This window comes from Entelurus aequoreus, linkage group LG10 (genome assembly GCF_033978785.1).
Source record: "Entelurus aequoreus isolate RoL-2023_Sb linkage group LG10, RoL_Eaeq_v1.1, whole genome shotgun sequence".
Lineage (NCBI taxonomy): Eukaryota > Metazoa > Chordata > Actinopteri > Syngnathiformes > Syngnathidae > Entelurus > Entelurus aequoreus.
Window position 1 is genome coordinate 37,570,217 of NC_084740.1, and position 24,037 is coordinate 37,594,253.

Below are 24,037 nucleotides of genomic sequence, written 5' to 3' on the forward strand. Positions count from 1 at the left end.
CAGTAAATGATGCTGCACGTTCGCGCCATGTTTTGAACTTGGTAAAGAAAAGAACAAAACTTAAGCACAGAGTCTTGCATTCAGCCATGTAAATAAGCTGTTCAGAGGCCCGTAAAACCCACAATGCATTGCGTTTATTACGTCACACTTTCAAGCCCTATAACACAGCCTTGATGTCTGGATTTCGTATCCAATGTCGGATGTTGACATGTCTCAGGTTACATCGGTGTGGTGAAGGATGCCACAGAGTCCACAGCCAGAGTGGAGCTTCACTCCACCTGTCAGACCATCTCAGTTGACAGACAACGCTTAACCACCATGTGAGTCACCTTTTTTTTTCCTCTTTTGTCCATTTGCAACAGAATGTTCTAACACTGATCTACTGTCCTCTTGTCCTCAGGGGCGCACAGAAACACACTGGAATGACCTCCGCTCACGGGCGCACCCCCATGTACGGCTCAGGCTCCAGGACACCTATGTGTGGCTCTCAGACGCCGCTGCATGACGGTAAGACACTCTCATTGTGAGTACCGTATTTTCTGGACTACAGAGCGCACTGGGATATAAGCCACACCCACTAAATTTTAGACAAAAAAGGTTTTCCCATATATTATCCGCAACAGACTATAAGCTGCAGATATATAGGTTGCGACATGAGTTATTTACACAGTAAGATTCTGTAAATGTTTATTGACATACCTTAGTTGTTTCCAAACGGTGCCTGTAAAACGGCTGATCAAACAAAACAGAAGTCATTGTCATGGACCCACTAGCTGCGAAAGCTTGCTCTCCAATCAGCTTAGCATGCTCAATAACTCTACGGTGACGTCTTGGTGAGTTTACTGAGGAATTTGTGAAACTGAAACAATACAAAAAGAATGCCATTGTAAGTTAATAATACAAACACATACACTCATAAACATGTTAGCATGTTAGCTAATGCTAACAATGCTAGCATCATTACATTACGATAGCACGTACAAATATGCATGAAAACACTCCTACAGACATCACACATGGGACGGTTTAGTAAGTATAAACAGTTTGTTATAATGTAAAATTTACAAACGTTGTTTGGAGTGATGATTGAAAAATCCATACGAGTAGTAACATTATGGACGGCGAGAAGACTGGTTATAAAAAAACAAATAGATAAATAGAAAGACACTGCAACAGTGAGTGAATTCGTCCAAATGATGGTGCCATAGCACAAACAATATAACACCCTGTCAGTGTTTTTGCCTGTTTTTTTAATAAAATCATTTTTATCATTGCCGTTGGCGAAGAAAAATCCATACATTAGCAGCTCCGTCTTATAAGCTGCCGGGTCCAAAGCGTAGGAAAAAAGTAGCGTTTTGTAGTCCAGGATTTACGCTAATATGATCCTAGAAATGGGTAATATAGAGGGATAGATAGTTTTTATTCATCCCACAATGAGGAAATTATATGTTGCAGTGCAGGTTTTCAATACAGTAACAGAGGTAAAATGTAATTTAAAAACTAAAAAAATTAAATAGTACGTATTGCGCTCTGCTGATTGCACTATGCATAGATATAAATAAAAACAATCTTAACACCTGTATTGCACACTAAGAAAAGAAAAATATCACAGTAATCACATAAGTGATTGTGGCTGTGGATATGGTCTAAAATAATCCCAATATACTGTACTGTATATTACAGCCTCTTGCTATAACAATATATTAGTTGGTATGTAAATGATAATAGAACCATTTCAAAATGGGTTACAGAGCCTCCTAATTTAGTTTTGCAGTACAATATTGCATCATTTCCAGTTGTATTATTTTCTCAAAACTATTACTAATCTACTCGCTAATATAATGTTAATATCTGGTTACTAATTTCATTAGATTTTTCTATCTACACTTTTGTTAAAACGTAATACGCACTTATTCTTCTGTAGTTTGAGTACTTCACATTAGTTTTGGCCGATACCACAAATGCGGGTATTGATCCAACAGGGCCAGTACCAATCACACCAATGCTGATATTTCAAATTTTCAGGATCATTGAAGGATTACATTTTTTATCACAATTGTAATCAGACAATAACACAGGATGGCGGTGTAACCATATATCAATTAAATATTTATATAGTTTCCTTATTCTCTTTTATTACGTACTATATTTTGTAAAAAATAAAGTCCAAAGTGCAAAATAACTAAACATGAGAAAATACTATTGGCTCTGACTTAAATCTTTTGGTTTTTGCCCTTGAACACCTCCAAATAAAGACCAAAAAAGATGTTGTGATATAAAAAAATAATCCATGTGGTATCGACCATATACTGCTATTATACTAGATTGATAATGTTACTGTCGATATTTGTACCGACGATCGGCCCACCACTGTTTATATGCAAGAGCTCTAGCTTTAGCATGGCTTCATCCATCCTCCTACAGTAGTGTAGCATGTTTTTGCTATTCCTCGTCCTCCAGTGATAATGATACATGTAAGAAACCCTTTACTTACCGCCTTTTGAGATGAGGATTAGTGATTTGGAAACGGCTTTACGCTATGGAGCGACATTAGCCCCTTGCTTGCTAGCAATGACATTATATTGCGTTGAAGACGCGTTTGTAGTTGTCAAATTTGCAGGACACAGAATGTGTTATCAACGTGCATTTTCACTATATAACTATAGTATTAAAAGCTCTAGTGTCATTTATATTGTATATTGTTATTGCGCAACATTATATGACCCTACAAAGGCATAGCATGATCCCCTCTTTTCCTCCCTGTCAGGAAGCCGCACACCTCACAGCGGCTCGCAGACGCCACTGCATGATGGGAGCAGGACGCCTGGTCAGAGCGGAGCCTGGGACCCCACCAACCCCAACACGCCGTCCAGGTAAAGTAACCTCACAGGTTAAGCTTCTCACGGCTGATTGAAAATGCTTGAATGCAAAGATTTCCTGTTCTTGTTCCTTCAGGAACGATGAGGAGTACGACTTTGGCTATGATGACGAACCCTCGCCCTCCCCTCAGGGCTATGGGGGTACGCCCAACCCGCAGACGCCAGGTTACCCAGAAGTCCCCTCCCCACAGGTCAACAATCAGTACAACCCTCAGACACCTGGCACACCTGCTATGTGAGTACTGTCTGATGGACACTGGCTCGGATTCCTTCTCTCTAACCAAACAGCTGTCATCATGTGCCCATGCAGGTACAACACGGAGCAATATTCCCCTTACGCTGCCCCTTCCCCTCAAGGCTCCTACCAGCCCAGTCCTAGTCCTCAGAGCTACCACCAGGTGGCGCCGTCGCCCGTAGGCTACCAGAACACGCACTCTCCAGCCAGCTACCACCCAACGCCGTCGCCCATGGCCTACCAGGTAATGTCCTTCCTTACCCGTTGTCTGAATGACTGCTGATGTCATCAAGAGGATGACCGTGCACGTACGGAACCCTTGTTCCACAGGCCAGTCCGAGTCCCAGTCCAGTCGGCTACAGCCCCATGACCCCCGGAGCGCCCTCTCCTGGTGGCTACAACCCTCACACTCCAGGTTCCAACATCGAGCAGGGCGGCAGCGACTGGGTGACCACCGACATCCTGGTCCGAGTCAAGGACTCCTTCATGGACCTGATGGGACAGACCGGCGTCATCAGGAGTGTGACAGTGAGAAACATCTTCCTGTTTTAGTGTTCCAGCGGTTTTCCCAGCAAAACATTGATTATATCTGGAGGAGATGAATAAATACCAGCATCACTGAGTAGTGGACTTGTCTTGTCTTGCAGGGCGGGATGTGCTCCGTGTTCATGCAGGAGTCTGAGAAGGTGGTCAGCGTCAGCAGTGACCACCTGGAGCCAGTCACCCCCACCAAGAACGACAAAGTTGGTGCTCGCAGACAAACTATTCTCCTTTTGAAAGTGTCATGTAACGGGTGTGGGATGTTTGTGTGGCTGCAGGTGAAAGTGATTCTGGGAGAACATCGCGAGGCGACAGGGATCCTGTTGAGCATCGATGGCGACGACGGCATTGTACGCAAAGTACTGGACCAGCAGCTGATGATCCTCAACCTGAGGTTCCTGGGATGTCTGGGCCACTGATGTCCGCACACTTTGTCGTGTCCTCCCTTTCACGCGTCACATGGATTCTTGTGGCTCATCAGCATTTTACCACCAATATAAACTTTATGAATCTTTCTATTTTTGTTTTGTTTTGTTTTGTTTGACTCAACTCTTACCAGCTCAGTTGGTTTTAGTTACCTGACATGACTTCAATAAACTGTCAGTAGGCCAACACGTATTGTCATCTTTTTAATCAGCTTGCTACAGGAACCAAAAAGTCAGGTGACTGATGTGTCACGTGACCCGGTGGGCATCAGGCTAGTGTAAGTATTGACCACGCTTGCGAGGTTGCGGCGATGTGCAAGCGGCTCCTGGCGTTCTGTTGTCATCCGCAGGGTTGCAGCGGCCGCTGGTGGTCGATAGGGAAGAAGTAGAAGGACCCGTCATCCGGGCAGGGGTGTCCTTTGGGCATGGGCTGGACCCCCGTGTTGTCGTCATGGTGATCACAGCCCAGTGTCATGTTGCGAGACAGATAGATCTTCAACTGAAACCACACCTCTCGATCCTGACGGGAGGATCCCACGTGAGCAACGTTTCTTCTACATCCTCGTGGACTACCCCTGTTCAATACTGTACAGCAGTGTTTCCCAACCTTCCAGCCAAGGGCAGAATGTATGAATGGCAACCCGTAGATTCACAGGTTAACCTTTGTGCACTCCTAGGGCCCAAAACAGGCATTGCATGTCTGTGATATGATTTTCAGTTTAAAGGTCTGAAAATTTGCCTGAGAAGTTTTTTTTTGGTTTTTTTTATAAGTTTTTAAAAATAAGATTAAATTCAATAATCTTACCCACTGGACATCCATTGCAGCTGATCACTGAGAGGGTGGTCCCTACATCTTCAGTCCCTTCTCTAGGTTTCTTTGTTTTCCCCAGCTAGGGTTTGAGTCTTTCTTGCCCGAATGTGGGTTTAGTTCAAGGGATGTCTTGAGTTTGTAGACTGTAAGACACTTGTGATTTAGGGCTGTATAAATACATTTTGATTGATTCCAATGTTGTTAGAATAGCATATAAAAGTATACACACTTTCTCTTAAAAAGGTCCCATTGACTCTCATTATAACTGCTGTTTTTTAACAGACTAATACTGGTATAATACTATGCTCTTTCCATAAAATCGCCGTTACCAGCCTGAATTTTATTCGGTATCTGATTAGAAAGAAAATCAGTGGTATCGCACATCTCAAATATTCCACTCTGCAACTTATTTTTAGAAATATTTAATGTTTTCCATTATACAATTATTTTTGATGAAGGGTTAGCCATAAAACATAACAAATAATAAAAACTTTATATCAATAGATAGATCTGAAGTTGTTTTTCAAGAGTTGAAAGTTACAAAAATAGATAAAAATACTTTTTTTGAGCGCATCCGTTTTGGATGTGAGTGTGTATCATAAAGTTGCACAAGGTTTAAAAAGGATTTTTGTTGATGTAAATGCGCCCCTGCGTAACACGGCAGTGTGTGTGTTGTCCGCTAACTTAGACTTAGACAAACTTTAAGGATCCACAAGGGAAATTGTTCCACACAGTAGCTCAGTTACAAATGATGGAAAAGATGGAAAGGACAATGCAGGTATAAAATAGACTTAAAGCAATATAAAATATAACATATACACTACCGTTCAAAAGTTCGGGGTCACATTGAAATGTCCTTATTTTTAAAGGAAAAGCACTGTACTTTTCAATGAAGATAACTTTAAACTAGTTTTAACTTTAAAGAAATACACTCTATACATTGCTAATGTGGTAAATGACTATTCTAGCTGTAAATGTCTGGTTTTTGGTGCAATATCTACATAGGTGTATAGAGGCCCATTTCCAGCAACTATCACTCCAGTGTGCTAATGGTACAATGTGTTTGCTCATTGGCTCAGAAGGCTAATTGATGATTAGAAAACCCTTGTGCAATCATGTTCACACATCTGAAAACATTTTAGCTCATTACTGAAGCTACAAAACTGACCTTCCTTTGAGCAGATTGAGTTTCTGGAGCATCACATTTGTGGGGTCAATTAAACGCTCAAAATGGCCAGAAAAAGAGAACTTTCATCTGAAACTCGACAGTCTATTCTTGTTCTTAGAAATGAAAGCTATTCCACAAAATTGTTTGGGTGACCCCAAACTTTTGAACGGTAGTGTATATGTAATATTTACATAATATATGTAACCTTAGCAATGAGGATTCATTGAATGTATGGCTTGATTATACAGTAGCTTATGTAGTATTTTTGCCTCATACATGTTAGAATCCTGCGCATGATTGAAGCATTAAGGAGTGGGACAATCCAGGACTAGCTGCAGCGTGCTCAAACAACAACCAGGTAGCATTTGTGAGAAAATAATACTGTATCATATCTTTGTCTTTCAGACTTATCAGGTTTTAGCAAGTTGGTAGTGCATTCCTCACTCACCCTTTAAGAAGACAAAAACTAACCCAAACACTCTGTAACATGACTGCAAATTATTTGCTTTTCTGGGACTGATTTTGTGCGCGTGCACACGCTCCCTGCACGTACGTATGGCGTGAGTGACAAGCCTGAACGCCAAATAAATACCTGGGACCGACAAGCAATTTTTTTTCACTAGAATTAGTCATTGTGAAAACTTAAAAAAATATATATGTTCTGATAAAGCACTAATGATAATATTAGCTAGCAGGTGGGGTTTTTTCCATCTTGTGTAAGAGCATTTAATTGTTCTGCCTGTCGCTATTACTCTGGCATAGAGAAATTATTTGTCGTAAATGGTCATTTTGGGACCAATTAAGTAAATTGGGTAACTTCCCGCAGTACACTAATGCGGCGCGGAAAAGTGGTTAGGAATCACTGCTGTACAGGAAGGCTATTTGCATCATTGGATTACATTAGATGTAATTTACCTTCTCGTCTTTGACACACTGGATCTCACATTTGTCGCCAATTAGAGGAACCAGGACATTCAACACCTCAGACACCTGTCAACACACACACACACACACACCTGCCTTTAAAGGAATACTAATTCAGCAATTTCTTAGCCCTAAGGAATACTAATTCAGCAATATCTTAGCCCAGAGGTGTCTAAACTACTGCTAAAGGAATGGCTAAATCAGGCTAGAATTAAGGTTTTAGAATGGCCTTCCCAAAGTCCTGACTTAAACGTGTGGACAATGCTGAAGAAAAAAGTCCATGTCAGAAAACCAACAAATTTAGCTGAACTGCACCAATTTTGTCAAGAGGAGTGGTCAAAAATTCAACCAGAAGCTTGTGGATGGCTACCAAAAGCGCCTTATTGCAGTGAAACTTGCCAAGGGACATGTAACCAAATATTAACATTGCTGTATGTATACTTTTGACCCAGCAGATTTGGTCACATTTTCAAAAGAAATTCATAAAAGAACCAAACTTCATGAATGTTTTTTGTGGCAAACAAGTATGTGCTCCAATCACTCTATCACAAAAAAAAAAGAGTTGTAGAAATTATTGGAACGACAATATCGTTCACAAGTGTATGTAAACTTTTGACCATGACTGTATATATGTGTGTGTGTATATATGTGTATGTGTAAATAAGTGTATTTTTATATATGTATAAGTATATAAATGTATCCAGCTTCTCGGGCAAATCATATAGTTGATGTAGATGCCCATATCGGCTGTTCAGATTTACTTTACAAAAGAGAAGTGTAGGATCAAGATTTTTGGAGCTCTTTGTTCAGTGGATCAGATGTTTGATGAAGCTTTGTGTCTATCTACCACCACCACGACTGTTTTCTGTTTATTTGTTACTGACTGTGGCAGGACACCTCTGCTTTTGTTTCACTTTATGTTGCTGGTAAATAATATGGTTGTAGTAGTAGGCTAAAGTTAAATTATTTAGTATGCACTAATTAAAGGGGCAGAGCTTTAAGAGACATTTTAGCTTTTATATTTTTACATGATATATTTTTTGTAAGAACCACAATTAATACATATATTTCAGTGAATAACTTATTGTTCAAATCTGTATATAAATATGTACATAAAGTGTTGTAATTATATTGTAAAATGGATGGATGTACGTTTAAAACAAAACTGTTGTTATTAATTAGTAAGTATTCATTTTTTGAGCCTTTTTAGAGAAAATCATATCATATCAAAAGGAATATGAAGCATTACATGCATTGGTGAAAAAGTACATTTTGTGTCCTGGCATCGATCTTTTCACATTGTTGAAATCAAATGTTGGCAAAGCCCGAAGGACCACGTCTGTGTGTCGCCAAGCTATCCGCAGTATTTAGAAACGTGAAGCATGAAGTTGGCGTGAGCCACCGCACATTTCCTCATTCAGTTCACTCTTGATACATCTCAACTTTGCCGTGAAAAAGTGTGTACGCCAGGTATTTGTACGCTTAAGACATATGAGGCCCCTGATCATTGTAGTCACCTTATATGGTCGGTCACAGGATGGTTTGATCCCACCATCGTCCAGTGCTCTGCAACACACACACACACCTTTAAAAAGACATGTCCAGCAGTTGTCATGGTAACTTGTGTGCGTGTGTTAACTTTTGCAGGTCAAAGTGTTGCCCCAGTTTCAGGCTGGTCTGGAAGTATCTGAGCGGAGAATTCAATCCCTCCACGCACGCCGCACACACTCCATGTTTCTCCCATTCGTCCCTCCTGGTGCACGCACACACACACACACACACACACACACACAGTGGGCTTTGTGCATCACAAAGTGACTTCCTGTCTCTGTGGTCACATGCTTCCTAAAAACATGGCCACCAGGTGTCCCACTGCATCTTGCCTGGTGGCTCGTACCAGAAATGGAAGTTGGACCTGTTTTTGACTAAACTTGGCCAATATTCTTCCAGCAGATTCTCCACGTCCTGGAGGACGACATGAAGCGGTCGTCTGTCAGCACGTCAACATGGAGTGGTAGCGTCTCACCTGGATGTCGGACATGAAGAAGGGCCAGCAGTTGCAGCATCTTAACGTCTTCATGGGCCTGAAAGCGCAGCGCGACAACACGGGGTCAGCCGGGGAGGTCAAAGGGGAGGCCTTGACTAAGTGATGTTTACCACAAGCCGTGAATCAACCAGGTGTTGACACTTGGGGGAATCTTGCAGCGAGAGATGTTGTCTAGAGACTATCAGCAGGAGAAAAAACACTGGAAGGTTAAAAAAAATCTTAAATGCATCTTTCCTCACACATCACATCTTCTCTGCCATCACGACACTTGCTATAAATCTATGTTTAGCAGCGAGGATCAAACGCTTCACCTGACAGAAGCCACCAGGCCACTGCAGCGCGAAAATTAAACACTTCCATGAACACTGCGTCTTGTTGCTCAGCTCTTCGTATGGTCGGCCATGTTTGTAGTCCTCCACGTGGTCCTCCCGCGCGGCAGTGACGTCAGACAGCAGAGCTGCAGGACTCAGACACACCAGCAGAGGCAGCAGCGCGCAGAACATCTTCATTGGCTCTACTCCAAAAGTTTGAAAAAGGTACATTTTAAAAACTGTTACATCATAAATTCCTTCTCAAAGGGTCCTATTTTTTTTCGTAACAGTCATCGACTGCATCTGCTCAACGTTAGCCATGTTAAATGGAATCTACTGACAGATATAAGTTTGAACGATGCGCAAATATGTATTACAAATGGCGACAACGGAGGATGCATGTGCATTTATTGCCATTTCTGATTCAGGGTATCCGCAGGGTCTTAAAAAGTTTTAAAAAATCTTAAATCCAACAATTTAAGGCCTTAAAACAGGGGTGTCCAAACTTTTTGACTTGGGGGCCGCATTGGGCTAAAAAAAAATTGGTAGTGGGCCAAATATGTGTACATATGCGTTGTGTTATGAGTGAAATGTCTGTTGACATTTTGTGTTGGTTGGATTTTATTTTCCGGCACCATGATGAGAGAAGGTTGTTTCCATTGGGTCATATAAGTAGATGCTGCGCACAATTTCAAGGTCATTGACCTGTATTTCTCACATTGTCCACTAGATGGCAACATAATAGCAGTATCAAAAGTGTCAGAATAATAAAATTAATGCAATCTCCCGCTGGGTAAAATTCTTTATTAAACTCATGACGTCTCGCAGGCCAAACGAGAGCAATATTTGACCCGCAGGCCGTAGTTTGGACACCCCTGCCTTAAAATGTCTAAAAAGGCCCTTTTCCTTCTCAGGAACTTTTGTTTCCTGGAACCTCTTACACTTGGATCTGTAGGTTCCTGTAAAAGTATGTGGTTTGTGTTTCCACCGCATTTCACAATTCAGGGTAGTTTATACAATTATGTATGGTTATGTATGGAGTAGAGGTTTACTATATATCTATACTGATGCCATGTAAATAAACAGACAATATTAAGTCACAGTTCTTTTACTAAAAAGTAAGTGAATGAAATACAAAACAATCATATACAAGATGATATGATTTTAAAAATAAAGTTTATCGAATGTTTCATAAAAAGTCAGGCTTTTGTCCACAATGTCAAACAGTCAGAAAGTTATCCTCTCGGTAAATTATGAATTCATGAGGGTCAGGCGATTCCTTTTGGTCCATTTCAGCTGTAAATAACAATATATAGATGATAAATGTCAGTGTTTATCTGTAAATAACAAAATATAAGTAATACATTTCAGTGTTTATCTGTCATTAACAATATATAAATAATGTATGTCCGTGTTTATCTGTAATTAACAATATATAAATTATACATATCAGTGTTTATCCGTAAATAACAATATATAAATAATAAATGTCAGGGTTTATCTCACGCCGACAACACAAACACATCGGCTTTAGCGTTAGATTGTTAGCATTAGCATTCTGTTCCCTCAGGTTGAGGCTAATAACGACACAAATGGAGTGTCACTGACTATTTTTACAACATGTAATAAAGTCAAAATTTGATGTTATTTACCTTCGTTCCACTCATGTACTGCCTCCTTTTTTCCACATATATCCAACAAAGTGAGAGTAGTAAGCAGCTGAGGTCACCGTTTTGAGTTCGGCTTCATACTCCTCGGTAAATACGTTTAAAAGAGTGTCCACTTCTCGTAACTTTGCATATGGAAATGAAGTTTGTTAAACTAATAAACAACAATAAACTGCATATAGTTTAAAGATTACAGCTGAGTAAAAACACTGCAGGATAGTTCTACTAATCAGCGTTCTTCAGCACAAAGATGCCCCACAAAAATTATTCCATTTTGAAAGCTCTTTTCGTTCTTCTTTTTCTCCGTTGTCAAGTTTGTTGTAATAGAAATACACAAGAAATAACAAATAAACAAGTTGCCGCGAATGTTCCAATGGTGTTTGTGTATTTGAAAGAGAAGTTTTAGAAATGCTCCGAATTGTGTTCAACCAATCAGTGTTCGACAGCACAGCCCGCCCCCGAAAAGGTTCCTGGTCGCTTAGAAAAGTCCCACCTAACTAGGAGGAACTCTGAAAGCTATGCAAGTCTTTTATATCTATCAGCCATGTAGTATATACATGACCAAGATAATTTTCATTGCATTTCAGGGGTTTAATGGCCGTTGAACTCATTTGTGCTTATCAAAGCTCTGACACTTATGCATCATGGTTTTCTGGTGCTGTCCGGTGGGAGAGGGGCACAATTACACCCAAAACATATTTTCTTGTTCTTCAACTGGCATGAATGAGCTTCATGGAAAAAGCATAGTAATACACCAGGATTAAAGTATGTTTAGAAATAGCAGTTATAAGGTAGTCAATGGGGCCAAAGGAGTTCCTAAGAGAAAGTGTGTATACTTTGTTTATATCCTATTTTAACAATGCGGGAATCAAAAATGCAATTTAAAAAAAAAAAAAATTACATTTCAGGCGATATTCTTCAAACTGAACAGTCGTATTACAAAGGAACTAGTTGTGCTGTTTAAAATTGTGCTATATATATAAATAAACTTTGACCTTAAAAACACATGTATTTGCGCTGGTGTTTAACACAAGCTGAGCTGGACATTTTTATGTTTTTTTTAATGGAAAGTCCTTGTTTTATTTTATATTTTATAGTGATTTTTTAATTTTTTTTATTTAAAAAAAATTTTTTATTATTCATTTTTACCTTTCTGTTTTTAATCTGTACAGCTCTTTCGTGACTGTTTTAAAAGTGTGTTATATAATTCAATAAACCTTGACCATAGTTTTGAGCCCTCGGGTTGCACAAGGGTTAAATGTAGAACAGCACAATCATGTTTTGAAGCACTAAAAAGAATGAAATAAGTCTGATGAAGACGAGATGAAACGACAAAGAAATAGCAGGCTTACCAGAAATGTGGCGTTGATGCACTGATCTTTGTGCCAGTTTACACTGGCTTCACTTCCGAGGAAAAAAAGGGAAGTGGAAAATATCGAGACTATACTCACTCTTTTTTATTGTGAATTATGTTTCATGGCAGAAATGAGCACTCTCACAAAAGAAGACACTAATCTAGCAGCGCTTTAGAGTAGAAACAGCAGGAAGTATTTCTATTGATTTTATGCTTGTAAATATGAAGGTCACAGTTTCACACTAGTGAAGTGAAGTGAATTATATTTATATAGCGCTTTTTCTCTAGTGTTTATAAGTATAAAGTATGATAGTACTTGACCAGTTTGGAACAAGGTTACTGTACATTTAAAGTATGTCACATCAGGGCGGGAGCTTGTTTTTTGTTGGCCTTTAACATACACTATATTGCCAAAAGTATTTGGCCACACATCCAAATGATCAGAATCAGGTGTCCTAATCACAGGTGTATGAAATCAAGCACTTAGGCATGGAGACTGTTTCTACAAACATTTGTGAAAGAATGGGCCGCTCTCAGGAGCTCAGTGATTTCCAGCGTGGAACTGTCATAGGATCCCCCCCGTGCAACAAATCCAGTCGTGAAATTTCCTCGCTCCTAAATATTCCAAAGCCAACTGTCGGCTTTATTATAAGAAAATGGAGTTTGGGAACAACAGCAACTCAGCCACAAAGTGGTAGGCCATGTAAACTGACAGACGGGTCAGAGGATGCTGAAGCGCATAGTGCAAAGACTTTCTGCACAGTCAGTTGCTACAGAGCTCCAAAATTCATGTGACTTTCCAATTAGCGAACGTACAGTACGCAGAGAGCTTCATGGAATGGGTTTCCATGGCCGAGCAGCTGCATCTAAGCCATACATCACTAAGTCAAATGCAAAGCGTGGGATGCAGTGGTGTAAAGCACGTCGCCACTGGACTCTAGAGCAGTGGAGACGCCTTCTCTGGAGTGATGAATCACGCTTTTCCAACTGGCAATCTGATGGACCAGTCTGGGTTTGGAGGTTGCCAGGAGAACGGTACATTTCGGACTGCATTAAGTGTGAAATTTGGTGAAGGAGGAATTATGGTGTGGGCTTGTTTTTCAGGAATTGGGCTTGGCCCCTTAGTTCCAGTGAAATGAACTTTGAATGCTCCAGGATAGCAAAAAATGTTGGACAATTCCATGCTCCCAACCTTGTGGGAACAGTTTGGAGCGGGCCCCTTCCTCTTCCAACATGACTGCGCACCAGTGCACAAAGCAAGGTCCATAAAGACATGGATGACAGAGTCTGGTGTGGATGAACTTGACTGGCCTGCACAGAGTCCTGACCTGAAACTGATAAAACACCTTTGGGATGAATTAGAACAGAGACTGAGAGCCAGGCCTTCTCGACCAACATCAGTGTGTGATGCGATTTTGGAAGAATGGTGGAAAATTCCTATAAACACGCTCTATAAACACAGCCTTCCCAGAGGAGTTGAAGCTGTAATAGCTGCAAAAGGTGAACCGACATCATATTGAACCCTATGGGTTAGGAATGGGATGGCACTTCAAGTTCATATGTGAGTCAAGGCAGGTGGCCAAATACTTTTGCCAGTATGGTGTATTCTAAATACAAAATAAACACTTCCCCAGATCAGAACATTAACAAAAGCAAACTAAGAAACAATAAAACTGGACCAATTCTCCCCCCAAAACAGGACCTGAAAACCAAAATGACCGACCATTGTGTACGATCTTTGATGATTACCACGCGCCCTGTTATGATCAGGTCTACACATTTCTTACAAGATATGGGAAGTTTTTGGGTGTGCTAAAATGTACTTGGGGGTATATTAATAATATTAGTTATATTATCTTATCATAGCAGTCTGTCAGGCGCGACAATGACGGTTTCATTTCGGTCGGATCATAGACCTCCACTCAGCCCTGTGTTTTGCCTTCAGCTGCCAGGTTGCAGTGTCGATCTTCAGTTCCCTTAAATTCCGTTTAACAGTGTCCTTGTACCGTAGCCTTGGCCTCCCTCGGTTTCGTTTCCCTTCCTCCAGCTGTGAGTAGAGCAGATGCAGAGGGAGCCGATGTGTGACTCATTCTCTCTACATGCCCGACCAATCTCAGGTTCGTTTAGGTTAAGATGTCATCCATCGATGGTAGTCCAGCACGACTTAAGACCTCTGTGTTCGGGATTTATGTCTCTCCAGGAGATGTCCATGATGGTCCGAAGGTGGCGCATCATGTAGGGGTGAAGTTTTCTGACTTGCAACCTGTAGAGCACATATGTCAGAGTCAAGGCCCGCGGGCCATATCCGGCCCGCGAGAAGGTTTTTTACGGCCCTTGGGATGATCTTGATTTATTATTAGAACCGGCCCGCAGACCGCAGATCTTTTACACGCACCAATACTACATTTCCCACAATGCAACGGTGACGCACCGAGCAGTAGGCTGCTTCATTTCAATATTTATTGGCACAGCAGTCGTCAGCATCACAGTAAAATTAACTTTCAGATACCCATCAAAAATGGCAAAACGGAAGGTGGACACTGAGAACCGGGGGTTTCAAACAAGGTGGGAGTCGGAGTATATGTTTTTGGAGGTAGCTGGAAAACCTGTGTGTCTTCTGTGTGGAGAAAGTGTGGCGGTACTGAAAGAGTATAATCTGAGACGACATTATGAAACGAAACACGCGGACAAAAACAAGAATATGGACATGGAACAAAGGCTACAAAAGGCAGAGGAATTAAAACGAGGCCTCAAATCTCGACAGGCTCTGTTCAAAAAAGCCAAATCACAAGGCCAGGCTGCTGTCAAGGCCAGTTTTATTTTGGCAGAAGAGATCGCTAAATCAGCCCGGCCATTTACGGAGGGAGATTTCATCAAAAACTGCATGATTAAAGTTTGTGACGAAGTTTGCCCAGAAAAAAGGCAACTCTTTTTAAATGTGAGTCTGAGCAGAAACACCATTGCCGAGAGAGTAGACCAGTTGTCCATCAATCTAAAAGAGCAGCTTGTGAAAAAGGGAAAAGATTTCATTGCATATTCCTTGGCTGTGGATGAGAGCACCGACATTTCTGACATTGCCCAGTTGTCAATTTTCATCCGCGGAGTGGACTCCAGCCTAAGCGTGACAGAGGAGTTTTTGGCTTTACGTCCTATGCATGGCACAACTACGGGGCATGATTTGTATGAAGAGGTGTCAAGATGTGTAAATGAGATGGAGCTGCCTTGGGAAAAACTCGTGGGTTTTACAACCGACGGAGCACCTGCGATGTGTGGACACAGGAGCGGACTGGTAGCGAAGATACGGGAAAAGATGCAAGAGGAAAACGCGACAGGTGAGCTGACAGCTTATCATTGTATCATACACCAGGAAGCGTTGTGCGGTAAAGCCTTGAAAATGGAGCATGTAATGAGCATCATCACGCGCACAGTTAACTTTATCAGAGCCAAAGGTTTGAATCACCGCCAGTTCAAGGCATTTCTGACGGAGTTAGAAACGGAGCATGGTGATTTGCCTTATCACACAGAGGTGCGATGGCTAAGCCAGGGAAAGGTGCTTCAAAGATGTTTCGAGCTTCGTGAGGAGATTTGTCTGTTCTTGGACAGCAAAGGGAAAAACACAACACAACTCCGAGACGAAATGTTTCTGTGTGAAATGGCTTTTCTGTGTGACATTACGAGTCATCTGAATGCAATGAACTTGCAGCTGCAGGGTCGGGATCATGTCATCTCTGATATGTACAGTACAGTGAAGGCATTTAAAACCAAACTGACTCTGTGGGAGACGCAGATGCGGAAAGAAAATTTGACCCACTTTTCCAGCTGCCAGACCATGAAAGAGAAGCTCTCTACCAGTGCATTCCCGAGCGCACAGTTGGCTAATAAAATAAGTATGCTTGCCGCTGACTTTCGACGCCGATTTGCTGACTTTGAAGCACAAAAAAGTAGGTTGGAACTGCTCGGTAACCCGTTTGCTGTTGACGTGGAAAGCTCACCACCAAACCTTCAAATGGAGTTGATTGACCTCCAATGCAATGATGCACTGAGGGCAAAATATGCGGCAGTGGGTGCTGCGGAGTTCGCCCGTTTCCTCCCCGACACAATGCCCCAGCTGCGCATCCAGGCTGCTCAAACGTTGTCTATGTTTGGCAGCACATACCTGTGTGAACAACTGTTTTCTTTGATGAACCTGAACAAAACATCACACAGAAGTCGACTTACTGCTGAACACCTCCATTCAATCTTGAGGATTTCCTCAGCTCAGAGCCTTACCCCGAACATTGATGAACTTGTGGAAAAGATGGGACACCACCAAGTATCACCCTCAACCTCAAACAAGTGAACATTACTGTGCAATCACATATTTAGAGTTTTTACTCAATTCAAGTTTAAAAGTTAAAGTTTAATATTTGTTTTCACTGCATGTTACTTCTCCTTAAACAAAGTGTTGTTTTTGATTTATAGATTTTTGCACTTTATTTTATTGTATTTCAATTTAATTATATTTTAAAAATATTTCAGTTGAGTGGATGATAGAAAATTGCTATTATTGTTTTTTTCTTTGAAGTAAATTTAGCCCACTTTTGCTAAAATAGAAAATATAGGCTACTGATGGTGCCTTGAATACCGGTTTCTTTCATTTAATGTTCATGTTATGGGGATTTTTATATAAAGGAAATTTGTCTTTTGTGTCTGTTGAAAATTAAAGATTACTGACAGAGCCATAAGAAAATATTGCTTTATTTATCTGATCATATTGGAATATATTTGTTAGGTTTTCAGTAGGTTCAATTAGGTTCACTAGACTATATGCGTCATTTAAAAATTTTTCAATGAACATTCGAACAGTCCGGCCCTCGGCTTGTAGCTAAATTTTTTATTTGGCCCTCCGTCCATTTGACTTTGACACCCCTGCTGTAGAGGATCCAAGTTTCAGCACCTTACAAAAGTGTAGCTAGCACAGTTGCTCTGTACACCTTGCACTTGACGCAAATAGAGACATGCCTGTTGTTCCAGAGTCTTTCCCTTAATTTCCCAAACACAGCACTCGCTCTCCCCATCCTGAGTCTGATCTCATCATCAAGCTTGGCATTTTCTGTCACTGTGCTTCCGAGGTACTTGAATGTCCGGCATTGCACAAGTGGGTCTCCCATGACACAGAACCCCCCTTGTAGGGATGATGTGGGCTCATAGTTGGGTTGCTGGTACAAGCATTTCGTCTTAAAGTTTATTTTGAGGCTGAACTGACTAGCTGTTGCTGCAAACTAGTTCACAAGATCTTGTATGTCTTCTACATTGTGCGCAACTATAGCACTGTCGTCCGCAAACAGCAATTCTCTCACAACCTTTACTGTTGTCTTGCTCTTTGCTCGAAGGTGAGCAACCTTGAACAGGTCTGCATCTTTTCTTGTTCGGATGTAGACCCCCTTTGATGTGTCCTTGAAAGCAACCTCGAACATGGCTGATAGGTAGAGTGAGAACAGGGTTGGTGCTAGAACACAGCCATGCTTCACTCCATTGCTGACTGGGAAGTCCTTCGAGACTATTAGTATATGTATTAGTAAAGAATAATTAAAGACAAAAAAATTGTATATTTTAAGGGGGTCAGATTAGGCAAGTCAAGGTCATTTTAGAGCACAATTAATATGCAAGACAATTCCAAATGCTTTACAAATGTATAAAATTACGAGAAGGTGACTAAAATCATTGAAAAATGTAATCAAAAATAATCATTAATTAATTTGATTTACATTGTTACCTGTAACACAAAGCTAAGATGTGGATATTTTATTCTTATATTGACCTACATTGTTCGGGTTTTGATATTTTTCATGTACAAAATGTATTTAAAAGGCGCCTGCATCTTTAAATATTTAGGTATGCGGCCCCTGCTGGAAACAGTTGGAACACCCCTGCATCACATCTAAATATCCATATTGGCTCTTTTATTTTCACAAATATTTGTTTTTTGTTTGTTTGTTTGATTAAGGGCAGCCAATATTAGTTTGGACTTATTTTGCTGTGTAATAAAAGGAAATATTTCTAGCTATTTTGTTGTGTTCATAATATATTGTTCAATTAATTCATTGTTTGCCCCGTCTTAGGGAAATTAAAGAATCAAAAGTGAATGTACTAACTAACAAACGTTGTTTAATAAATACAAAAGTTGGTGTAATATAGTATAATAAGATTGAGGATACCATAATTCTACCTTGTAAACAACTTGAAACATTGCTTTCTCATGAAAGGGAAACCAACATAAGAGGAAGTTGTGTTGTTGTTTGTCCTCTGCAACGGACCTTAGTTCACTGTCTCACATTCACTTCTGTCTACGCGTGTGTGTGTGTGTGTGTGTGTGTGTGTGTGTGTGTGTGTGTGTGTGTGTGTGTGTGTGTGTGTGTGTGTGTGTGTGTGCGTGTGTGCGTGTGTGCGTGTGTGCGTGTGTGCGTGTGTGTGTGTGTGCGTGTGTCCTTGATAGGGTGAAGCAAAGACAGCAACTGAGACTAGCAGACATGAATAATTTCCGGGTAAATCGTCTTTATTTTGCTCCTCCTTGTGCATGCGGCTAATGTGGAATGTTTCTAGAAACATCTGACGAAGGTCAAATGAGGTTTTGGCGACACAGGAGACAGTTGACCTTTGCACTGGGGCACCTGTTTAAAATAGAATGTGACGCTAACAAAGCTACATTCACGTTTTATACATGACTTTCATGACTGAATAATAATGTTTGTGTGTTTATTGTTGCATATTTCTTCTCTGTGCTTCCAGAGAGTTCCGGTTCTGCTCGGTCGGACCTTCAGCACCTCCAGCAGACATCTGAGGAACAAAGTTCCGGAAGCCCAGAAACTTTTCCAGGTAAATTTCCCTTAAGGCAGGGGTGTCCAAAGTGTGGCCTGCAGCTTGTTTTTTATTGGCTCCTGACACATTCTAAAGACATAAAAACATCCCGGGTTTAGAAGATTACACAATTTTTACGCCATTTTTGGAGTAACGGTTAGCACTTTAGCATGCTAAAAGTTAACATGCATCATATACCATGTTTAATGATTGTGAGGTGTACGCCCACAAAAAAGTTAACATGCTAAAGTTAGCATGCTAACGTTTAGCATATGTAAAGTACCAAGTTATATCACTCTGAGGTAAACAGTTGTAAAATTAGCAAAACAAGTTAGCATCTGTCACGTACCGAGTTATATGTCTAAGGAGTATGGCAGCGAAAGTAGGTGGAAAAGTAGCTTAAAAAAAATAAATAAATAAAAAGTTAGCTTGATAATATTAACATTCAAGCATGCTGACGTTAGAATGCTAGCAGTTGACCAACAAGAGCAAGGAGCATGTTGACTTCAGAACCTTTAAAATCCGTTGAGAAATGTGGGATATGTATAAGTTTGTATATCGCCCATTCATTTTTAATGGTGAAAAAATCCTGGTCAGTGTGGGTAATCTGGGAATTTTCGGAACCGGGAAACGGCACTGTCTTAAATGTCCAGGGTGAGTGGAGTGTGTGGGTTGTGGGAGTTGTTGAATTTAGAAAATCCCCATTCAAAATAAAAACATCCCGAATTAGAACATTACACAAATATGCAATTTTTGTATCAACGGTTAGCATGTGTCTAAAATGCTAATATTAGCATGCTAAGAGTTAGTGTATGTAAAGTACCAAGTTAGATCACTCTGATGTAAACGGTTGTAAAATTAGCAAAAAAACTAACAAAAAATTAGTATGCTAATTTTAGCATGCAAACTGCATGTAAAACTATCTTTAAAAATTTTAGCATGCTAAAAGTTAGCGTGTGTCAAGTACCAAGTTATATGACTCTGAGGAGACAAGCGGTAGAAAACGATGGGTGGGGTTTGGCTGCAAAATTGGCTAAAAAAAGTTTGCTTTTTAATGTTAGTATGCTAGAATGCTAATTAGCAAGCTAACAGTTAACATGTGAAGTGCCAAATTATACGAGTCAGAGGTGTTCGGCTGTAAAATTGGTTAAAAACTTTAGCACACTAGATTGCTACCAGTTAGCATGTGTCGATTACCAAGTTATATGACTCTGAGGGGTCAAGCGGTAGAAAACGATGGGTGGGGTTTGGCTGCAAAATTGGCTTACAAAGTTTGTTAGTATGCTAGAGTTAGCATGCTAACAATTAACATATGTGAAGTACCAAGTTATATGAGTCAGAGGCGTTCGGCTGCAAAATTGGCTTCAAAAGTTAGCATGCCTAATGCTGCTGAGGCTGAGCCAATCAGCGGCCATGATACTGAACTTCATAATCCCATTGGTTTGGTCTCTTCTAGTGGCCAATACTACTCTAGTATTAATATTAATTTAGCCATTTTTATGCTTGAAATGCTTAATTTAAGGCACAATTGTGTAGAATTTGTTTTGTTAGCGATAACAACATAGCATATATTGATTGACCTAAATTGTATTGTTTTTAGTAGGGCTGGGCGATATATCGAGTTTGTAAGATGTATCAAATTTTTAAACAGGATCTGAATTAAGAAAAGATCGTAATATCGATGTAATTTATTTTGTGTTAAAAATACCAAACGCCGCTTATCTGTTGTGTTCCTTGTTCTCCCCGTCCATGGGCGACTAAACCCCTCCCCTTCCTCCTTCCAAGACGTGCTTGCACGTATAAGAACATTCATGATTGGTTGGTTCTTTACTATGATGAGTCACGATTGGTTAGGGACAGGCCAATCAGAGGCAAGATAGGGCGGGTCATCGAACCAGGAAGGGAAATCACAAAGTGCCTGCATGCAAATGTCTTTTTTATCAGAGTTTGATACATTTTGTATTATTTGCACGGCTATGTTATGTATTATACGTAGAAATAATATTTTTCTATTTTATTTATGTTATGTAATTATGTGCTACTTAAACAGTTTGTTTTCTGTGCTGTTAATACCCATCTTGACTAACTGGGTTAATAAAAGTGCAGCTGACTGTTTACAGTACAGTTTTCATTCACTTCAATTTTTACTGAATATCGCTCAAAAATGAATATCTTTATATGTATACTTTCGCCGAAAAATATATCGAATATCGGGTTTAAGTAAAAATATATCGAGATATACTTTTTCATCCATATTGCCCCTAGTTTTTAGTATCTTTGATTTGAAAAATGTATGAAAGCCTTCCACTTTCATTCATGCGGCCCTCGCCCGAAAAAGTTTGGACACCCCTGCCATAAGGTCACGTGTGCCACACTTCCCTCCAGCGGCCATGTTTGTCTAAAACACGACACTGGTTTCTATGGCAATAGGAGGACAACGGCCTGCCAGTGCACATCAAAGGAGGGGTCGTCGACGTCCTCCTGTACCGAGCCACCATGACGCTGACTATTGCAGGTCGGCACTTTTTTGTCAACCAGCAATGATGTCGTTTACTTGAAAGTACTTCATTGTTGTCTTGACAGGAAGTTGTTACTCCCTCTACTGGCTGCTGGTGGCCGCCATGCCTCGCAAGAAGGCCTAGGCTGGGCTGCATCTACTTCCTGCACAAGACTCCTGGTCATTGTCGTCGTGCTTTTATTAGGTTGGTTCACTTCTAGACGTGTATAAAGTAGCATTAAGGCTGCAGTCTTGTGTTTTTTTCCTAAAAGAAATGTTACTGATAGTCCTCGGTTCTAGCTATGACCCGGGGTGGCGAAAGGGGGCGCCATTGCATCATTTAATACCACTTTATTTAGCTATCTTGCTAATCCAGGACCACCGGGCTGAAAACAGCTTCTTTATTAAAATTAGGTTTTTTTCATTAAGGAAACAAATCAGTTATACGATAAGATGCAGATCAGATTAATTTAATTTACGCATGGTAATTATTTGGAAATATTGGCTATAATTTTGTTTTTCTGTTATAAACATTCCATAAGGCGGTGCCATATTTCCATGCTCTGACAGTGACGTCGCTAGTTTGAATTTTCCCTCACCTAAAAAAATTTAGATAAAAATACACAAATAATAAGTAAGAATAAAATGCATCAATGCAGTGTTTCTTAACCATAGGGCGCTTCTGAGAGGGCTGCCAAAAAAATATCTGTTTCTCAGCTGTGGTCCTCAGTTGTAATACACTTTACCACCACTTGTAGCAGTAATGATAATACCAAACAAACAGAAGACGTCTGAAGCTAAATGATAAATGGGTTATACTTGTATAGCGCTTTTCTACCTTCAAGGTACTCAAAGCGCTTTGACAGTATTTCCACATTCACACATTCACACACTGATGGCGGGAGCTGCCATGCAAGGCGCTAACCAACAGCCATCAGGAGCAAGGGTGAAGTGTCTTGCCCAAGGACACAACGGACGTGACTAGGATGGTAGAAGGTGGGGATTGAACCCCAGTAACCAGCAACCCGCCGATTGCTGGCACGGCCACTCTACCAACTTCTCCACGCCGTCCCCAGCCATAGAGAAGTTTATTTAGCGCAAAAATTATAACTAAATTCGTTATGCTGTATTTTTATTTGCACTTTATTAAAAGTTGAGTTAAGAAACATAAACCTTATTAATTTTGTAAAAAAAATTATCACACCATTTTTCGGTATTTATTTATGAGTCCTTCTTATGCAGTATATTTGATTAATATTTATTTTTCGAAACAGCCTGACCTAAGGCTTATGTGTGCGATAAATAATAATCTTTGTGATGAAGACATGCTTTCATATAGAATAATGATAATGCTTACAAATAAAATAAATATTTGATTAACAATTGCTTACATATAAAATAATAATAATGCTTAAAAATAAATAATATTTGTGATTAACACATGCTTACATATAAGATAATAATAATAATAATGCTTAAAAATAAAATAAATAATAATCTTTATATTAACCCATGCTTACATATTAAATAATATTAATGCTTACAAATAAAATAAATATTTGTTCTGATTAAGACATGCTTTCATATAAAATATGAATAATACTTAAAAATAAAATAAATCTTTGTGATTAACACATGCTTACATATCAAATAATAATAATGCTTACAAATAAAATAAATATTTGATTAACAATTGCTTATATATAAAATCATAATAATGCTTACAAATAAAAAGTATTTGTGATTAACACATCCTTACATATAAGATAATAATAATGCTTAAAAATAAAATAAATGATAATCTTTACGATGAACCCATGCTTACATATTAAATAATAATGCTTACAAATGAAATAAATATTTGTTCTGATTAAGACATGCTTTCATATAAAATATGAATAATGCTTAAAAATAAAATAAATCTTTGTGATTAACACATGCTTACATATCAATAATAATAATGCTTACAAATAAAATTAAATATTTGATTAACAATTGCTTACATAAAAAATAATAATAATGCATACAAATTAATAGTATTTGTGATTAACACATGCTTACATAAAAAAATAGTAATAATACTTAAAAATCTAATAAATAATCTTTGTGATGAACACATGCTTACATATAAAATAATAATAATGCTTACAAATAAAATAAATAATATTTGTTCTGATTAACACATGCTTCCATATACAATATGAATAATGCTTAAAAATAAAATAAATAATAATATTTGTGATTAACACATGCTTACATATAATATAATAATAATGCTTATGACATCTCGCTGAGACGTCACCAACTGATGTATAAGGAGTGGTCCTTCCTGGGTCCCGACT

At 39.6% G+C, this 24,037-nt stretch overlaps 4 protein-coding genes across 4 annotated transcripts in view; 3 read left to right on the plus strand and 1 right to left on the minus strand.

Moving 5' to 3' along the window:
- Positions 1 to 4,268, plus strand: part of LOC133658562 (transcription elongation factor SPT5) — a 37,658-nt gene extending 33,390 nt beyond the window's left edge. Inside the window, exons 23-30 of the mRNA XM_062060736.1 lie at positions 218 to 320; positions 401 to 507; positions 2,768 to 2,873; positions 2,956 to 3,114; positions 3,190 to 3,358; positions 3,445 to 3,642; positions 3,762 to 3,857; positions 3,933 to 4,268. Of these exons, the coding sequence (XP_061916720.1) occupies positions 218 to 320; positions 401 to 507; positions 2,768 to 2,873; positions 2,956 to 3,114; positions 3,190 to 3,358; positions 3,445 to 3,642; positions 3,762 to 3,857; positions 3,933 to 4,073 (1,079 nt within the window). The 3' untranslated portion in view covers positions 4,074 to 4,268. The remainder of the gene's footprint in view (positions 1 to 217; positions 321 to 400; positions 508 to 2,767; positions 2,874 to 2,955; positions 3,115 to 3,189; positions 3,359 to 3,444; positions 3,643 to 3,761; positions 3,858 to 3,932) is intronic.
- Positions 4,253 to 12,384, minus strand: LOC133658563 (ribonuclease T2-like). The gene is made up of 9 exons (XM_062060737.1): positions 12,360 to 12,384; positions 9,341 to 9,543; positions 9,140 to 9,207; positions 9,009 to 9,066; positions 8,880 to 8,947; positions 8,622 to 8,735; positions 8,500 to 8,548; positions 6,974 to 7,048; positions 4,253 to 4,599 (listed from the first exon to the last, which is right to left on the minus strand). Exons 2-9 carry the CDS (start codon positions 9,536 to 9,538, stop codon positions 4,420 to 4,422), a joined length of 810 nt encoding a protein of 269 aa, XP_061916721.1. The 5' UTR covers positions 9,539 to 9,543; positions 12,360 to 12,384; the 3' UTR covers positions 4,253 to 4,419.
- A 2,313-nt stretch (positions 12,385 to 14,697) lies between these two features.
- On the plus strand, positions 14,698 to 17,274 carry LOC133659372 (general transcription factor II-I repeat domain-containing protein 2-like). Its single transcript, XM_062062132.1, has one exon. It carries the CDS (start codon positions 14,880 to 14,882, stop codon positions 16,698 to 16,700), a length of 1,821 nt encoding a protein of 606 aa, XP_061918116.1. The 5' UTR covers positions 14,698 to 14,879; the 3' UTR covers positions 16,701 to 17,274.
- Positions 17,275 to 18,791: 1,517 nt separating this feature from the next.
- LOC133659373 (cytochrome c oxidase subunit 7A2, mitochondrial-like) lies at positions 18,792 to 21,936 on the plus strand. The gene is made up of 4 exons (XM_062062133.1): positions 18,792 to 18,885; positions 19,130 to 19,216; positions 21,629 to 21,713; positions 21,782 to 21,936. Exons 1-4 carry the CDS (start codon positions 18,871 to 18,873, stop codon positions 21,838 to 21,840), a joined length of 246 nt encoding a protein of 81 aa, XP_061918117.1. The 5' UTR covers positions 18,792 to 18,870; the 3' UTR covers positions 21,841 to 21,936.
- Positions 21,937 to 24,037: the final 2,101 nt, after the last annotated feature.